The sequence below is a fragment of the Pongo abelii genome, chromosome 21 (genome assembly GCF_028885655.2).
Source record: "Pongo abelii isolate AG06213 chromosome 21, NHGRI_mPonAbe1-v2.0_pri, whole genome shotgun sequence".
Classification (NCBI taxonomy): Eukaryota; Metazoa; Chordata; class Mammalia; order Primates; family Hominidae; genus Pongo; species Pongo abelii.
In genome coordinates this window covers 53,882,175-53,888,174 of record NC_072006.2, presented here as the reverse complement: position 1 = coordinate 53,888,174, position 6,000 = coordinate 53,882,175, and the positions used below count along the sequence as shown (strand labels likewise).

Genomic DNA, 6,000 nt, shown 5'->3' with positions numbered 1-6,000 from the left:
ACGGGCACTATCTGTCCCCAAAGCAGGTGAGGATGAGGGGACTCCCTGAGACACCCTTGTACCCCCTGCCCAGTAGTTACTGAAGATACTATAGGCTGCGATATAATCCAGCCCAGCCCTCCCAGCCCAGACCACAGAATGGAAAACTCCAGGTCCCCAGCACGCCTGGGGTGGGGGATGGGGTGAGGAGGAGCCTTGAGGGGTTTCTTCTGTCTAGGTGGAATGTGGAATGTGGTGGGAAAGCTCCTCCTGACCCCCTTACACTCCTCCTCCATGTTCGTCCCCTCCCACCACATTTTCTCCTCCCACACTGCCCCCTCCTCCCCATACCTCCTTCGCTGTCTCCCCATCGCACCTCTGTCTTCCCAGATTCCCTCCCCTTCCCTTCCCTTCCCCAAAAGTCCTTTCCCATCTTCCCCATCCCTCTTCCCTCCCCACATATAATCTCTTCCTTCCTGTACATCCTCTCCCTCTCCCTTCCCTTCCATCACCCCCCAGTCCACCACATCTATCTCCTTTCCCCCATCACTCCCCAGCCCACCACATCCCCTCCGCCCCCTCCCCCTCCCTCTCCCCTCCCCTCCCTCCCACGTTTTCCGTCCAGGCCTGAGCTGTGGGGAGCGGGGGTTCTCCCAGAGCGCCCCGGGCCGACCCCTGCGGACCTCGGAGGGCCCCATTCCCCCCCCCCACCCCGCCCCAAAGCGGGCCGGGGTGGGCGGAGTGGGAGGGGCGAGGCGGGTGGGGGCGGGGAACTTTACCTGGGAGTGGGCCAGGCCGCCAGCCCCGCCAGCCCCGCCAGCCCCGCCAGCCCCGCCAGCCCCGCCAGCCCCGCCAGCCCCGCGATGGCTTGGGCCGCGCTCCTCGGCCTCCTGGCCGCGCTGTTGCTGCTGCTGCTACTGAGCCGCCGCCGCACGCGGTGAGTGTCCCGCTCCTCTCGGCCCCGCCAGACAAAGGGGGCGGCTCCCGCCCGGGCTGCAGCCCAAGGGTCTCGGAGCCCGCGGCCGGCCCGGCCCGGCCCGAGTCCCGCTCCAGTATCCCGGGCAAAGCGAGACCCTCGGAGGTGGGAGTCCCGGGGCCCCGCACCTGGGTGAGGGGACCAGGCCGTGCGCCCCCTGCCAAGAAGGTGCAAGGTGGGAAGGTGCGGGGTCCGGTAGGTCCCCCGGGGCGAATTGCCCACCGCGACAAGTCCGGGTCTGGCCCTTAGCGCGACGGCAGGGACCTAGGAGGGGGTTTCAGGTGAGGACCGAGGGTTTGTGGGTGGGGAGCCGTGCGGGGACAGCCTCGGCGTGGCCCGGGTGGAAGAAGCGCTCTCCACTCTCCAGCTTCTGCCTGCACCCGGCACCCACCTACGCGCTGTCAAACCCTGCCTTGCTTTCAGCAGTCCTATAGGGGTAGCCTCGCTCCTCAACCCATTACACAGATGGGAGTGTTGAGCCAGCGGAGTGTAGAGCCCCTGGGGGATGTCTTGATCATGCCCTGGAACCACCCACCCCGGGATTCCCCGTCTAGAAGAGGCGGGTCGGTGGGCTTAGTAATTTCCTTCGCCAGGGAGAAACTGAGGCCTGTGAAGTCTCTACCTTCCCCTGAGATCCCACAGCCTGGACAGAACGGAGCCAGGGTCAGATGTCACAGCCTCTGGTCCCAAAGGTTTTCCAGCTCCATTGAGCATCTGTGATTTAGGAGAAAGAGTAAAGACAGCCTCAAATCAAGGAGATAGCTGTAGCTCTCCTTTTCATAAAATATTTTTTAAGTTAACTTGAATTGCATAAGGAATAGCTGAATACATTCGACTTAACACAAATATTTATCCTGTTATAGATAAGACCGAAACCCCTTAACCCTCCCCCAGCCCCTGAAGTCTAGTCCTCTCTCCCTCTCTGGGCCTCTCGTGTTGCTCAGTCTGGGTAGACCCTTCCATATTTAAAAAATATATACTTTTTATTTTAGACTAGTTTAGGATTTACAGAAAGTTGCAAAGATAGTACAAAAAGTTCCTGTATTTCTCTCACCCTGTTTTCCCTATTGTTAACATCTTACATTGTTATGGGACATTTGTCACCACTAAAAACCAACACTGGTCCATTACTTTTAACTAAACTTCAAACTTTATGGGATTTTATCCAGTTTCCCATTACTGTCCTCTTTTTGTTCAGGATCCGGCCCTAAGTTACCACATTGCCTTTAGTTTTCATACCTCCTCAGTCTCCCAGATGTTTTAAAAATTACTCTTACATAAAAATTACTCTTACATACATCGACATGAGCTTGTAGCTAATACAGAGCCATGCAAGAGAGAGTTAGTTTACATTCGTGTCTGAAAATTCCGGAAACCTTGGGAACTTTTTGATTTTTAAACAATATGGTAGTTGAATTTTCAAACAATAAGCTCACTGTATTTTTCTTCAACCTCCAGACATCTTTTCAGCTGCTATTTACAACTATGTAGTCAATCATTTGCCTTAAAACAAGAAAAGGACAGTGAATAAATGTCTCAGTGAAGAAATGAATTATTTTTCCTGTCAGGCTTTCTCAATACACTGTATAGAAATGTTTTCAGACATTATGATGCTTGCTCTTTTCACTCCAGATTTTAGTTTTGACATCTGTTGTTTTTGCTACAAGCAGATCTTTTTGCTACATGGAGATCGAATCCATTCTTTTGATCCTCTCTGGAGTCTTCCATCACGTGAATAAGTTATGGGCTCTTTTTTTGTTTTTGTTTTTGTTTTTTTGAGATGGAGCTTCCCTCTTGTTGCCCAGGGTGGAGTACAATGGCAAGATCTCGGCTCACCGCAACCTCTGCCTCCCGGGTTCAAGCGATTCTCCTGCCTCAGCCTCCCCAGTAGCTGGGATTACAGGCATGTGCCACCATGCCCAGCTAATTTTTGTATTTTTAGTACAGACAGGATTTCTCCATGTTGGCCAGGCTGGTCTCGAACTCCTGACCTCAGGTGATCCGCCCGCCTTGGCCTCCCAAGGTGCTGAGATTACAGGCGTGAGTCACTGCACCCTGCTGAGCCTTTGATTTTTATACCTGCGGGCACCTTGGAAGGGTCAACAGTGGGTAGTGGGGAGAAGTGTGGGAATGAGGGTCACTGGCAGCTTGAGGGTAGGTGCATGGACCCTGGGGACCCCAGTTTAGATCCCTAATCTCACTTTCTCCTTCCAGCTCAGCTAGGAACACTGGTTATCTCCATTTTACAGAGGAGGAAACAGGCTCAGAAAGGCTAAGCAACTTGCTCAAGGTCTGTCTGGATTAAAACTCTGGGCTGTAAGAATTTTTAGCTTTTACTTTTAGAGATAGGATCTCACACTGTGGCCCAGGCTGGAGTGCAGTGTACAATTATAGCTTACTGGAGCCTTGAACTCCTGGGCTCAGGTGATCCTCTCATCTTAGCCTCCTGAGTAGCTGGGACTACAGGTGTGTGCCACCATGCCCAGTTAATTTTAAAAATTTTGTAGAGATGGCATCTTGCTATGTTGTACAGGATGGTCTCAAACTCAGCTCAAGCGATCCTCCCACCTCAGCCTCCCAAAGTGCTAGAATTACTGGTGTGAACCACCATGCCTCGCTTTGCAAGAATTTTTAATTCACAGGAAGAATGAATTCTCATTCTTCCCACACGTTATACTGGTAATCTGAACACTCAAAAGTCTTAGAACCATGTGACCTTAAGATACTAAGAGATGCAACTACAAGCAAAAGATTCTTAAAGAAGGACAATGGCCGGGAGGGCGGATCACGAGGTCAGGAGATCGAGACCATTCTGGCTAACACGGTGAAACCTCGTCACTGCTAAAAAAATACAAAAAAAATTAGCGGGGGGTGATGGCAGGCACCTGTAGTCTCAGCTACTCAGGAGACTGAGGCAGGAGAATGGCGTCAACCCGGGAGGTGGAGGTTGCAGTGAGCTGAGATGCGCCACTGCACTCCAGCCTGGGCGACAGAGTGACTCCGTCTCAAAAAAAAAGGACAAACAAGTGAAACAAGTGGGTGACCCCTGATGCCGTGTGAATGGTGATCCAGTTTCGGTTAAAATAAACAAGGCTCTCCAGCTCCCTTGTCTCATTTCTTTATCCTGACCAAGCCTTGAGGTAATTTCCATCACCCTTATCATACAGCTGAGGTTAAAAAAGATGAAGTGACTTTCCCAAGGTCATACAAAAATTATATTCCACATCTAGGCCTCTCCAAAATTCATGCTTATCCCGGTAAGAAACCACTACTTCTGGGAGTGAGCAACTCCGTCTTTACCTCTAGAATTTAATTTAAAACTTTTAAATTAGGAAACATTTCAACTATACAGAAAAAGAAAAAGAATACAGTAAGAACCCCCATGTACCCATACCTTGATTTGACAGTCATTAACATTGTTTAAAAAATATCAGACATAGGCTGGGCACGGTGGTTCACGCCTGTAATTCCAGCACTTTGGGAGGCTGAGGGAGGCCAATCACGAGGTCAGGAGATTGAGACCATCCTGGCTAACACGATGAAACCCTGTCTCTACTAAAAATACAGAAAATTAGCCAGGTGTGGTGGCGGGTGCCTGTAGTCTCAGCTACTCAGGAGGCTGAGGCAGGAGAATGGCGTGAACCCGGGGGGTGGAGCTTGCAGTGAGCAGAGCTTGCACCACTGCACTCCAGCCTGGGCAACAGAGCGAGACTCCGTCTCAAAAAAAAAAAAAAAAAATTAGATGTCTTAATATTCCACCCTTGAATATTTCAGAATGCATATAAAAATGACAACTACAATTCTATTTTCTTGCCTGAGAACATAAAAAGATAATTCTTAATATCATCTAGTTCCCAGTTCAAATTCAAATTTCTGCAATTACAGCAAGAATTTTCAAGCCCCATTCAGTGAACATGAGGGTGGTGAGCTGAGCGTTAGGAGTATGGCTTGTGGGCCCCTTGAAGCTAATTAATTTGCCTTGTGAGTATCAGAAACATTCTTCTTGCTTCCCAGGCCTCAGTTTATCTGCACTTTGAGGTGGGTCAGGGAGGTGGTCTCTCAAGCCTCAGCCATATCACCAGGCTACTGCATCTCTTTCTTTGGGCTTGTGTGACCACCACAGGGAGCACCGAGAGAGATCTCTTGGTTGGGAGGCTCCTTTTCTGGGGGTCCAGAAGGCATAGTGGCATCAAGCGAGAGTCCCTGTGGCCCAGTGGCTGGTCTGGGCCCTTGCAGGATGCAGAATTTGTAGGCACGAATAAACCTGTCTCATTCTAACATGCACTGACCAGAGGTCACCCAACAGTGGTCCATGACTGGATTCAGCCCTGGATGGGCTGGGTTTGTGCTGTGTGGGACAAGGGGAGAAAATTGGGGGATTCCATACACAAAAATCTAGATTTCCAACTTCTTCTGAAAAATGGGAAGATCAGCAATACTTTCCTGGGACTCAGTGGTAGCACCCTCTCTAAACCTTGCCACAGTCCCCACTACTGCCTATTGCCTCTCCAGTATGCAGCTACTGTAGTTACCACTGTACTTCCTCTGCTGTTTTTTCCTGTGTTGAGAAATAATTCTGTGAATTTGTGTCTATTTCAAAAACCAGAAAAAAAAAATTAGGGCAAGGCCATGTGCTTTTTCTGCACAGTGGTAGCAGTGCGGGGCAGGTATGGAAGAGCATCTGGGAAACCCTGTTAATGGCAGACTGAAAATCCTGGAGGCCTGTGGGTGAGCTCTGGGGAAAGAATGGGTTAAGCAGGTTAAACAGAATTTTGGGTTGCTCCAGCTCAGCTGTGCAACTAAGCCCCCTTTTGTTCCCCATCAAATCCTCCCAGAGCTTAAGGCCCTGCATTGAGTTGAAATGATTGAACAGAGAGGTTGGGCAGTCTACCCAACATTGCACAGCTGAACCATGCCAGCCTCTGCTCTGGACAATCTAGAAGATGGACTCTGTGTCAGGTGCTTAACCTACATTGGCTTTCTTAACCCTGTCAGCAACTCTGGGAGGCAGGTGCTGCCCATTGAGCACCGACTGCATACATGAT

At 50.5% G+C, this 6,000-nt stretch overlaps 1 protein-coding gene across 1 annotated transcript in view; it reads left to right on the top strand.

Moving 5' to 3' along the window:
* The first annotated feature begins 793 nt into the window (after positions 1-793).
* PTGIS (prostaglandin I2 synthase) overlaps positions 794-6,000 on the top strand; it is a 66,731-nt gene continuing 61,524 nt past the window's right edge. Inside the window, exon 1 of the mRNA XM_024239185.3 lies at positions 794-916. Coding sequence (XP_024094953.2) covers positions 843-916 — 74 coding nt within the window. The 5' untranslated portion in view covers positions 794-842. The remainder of the gene's footprint in view (positions 917-6,000) is intronic.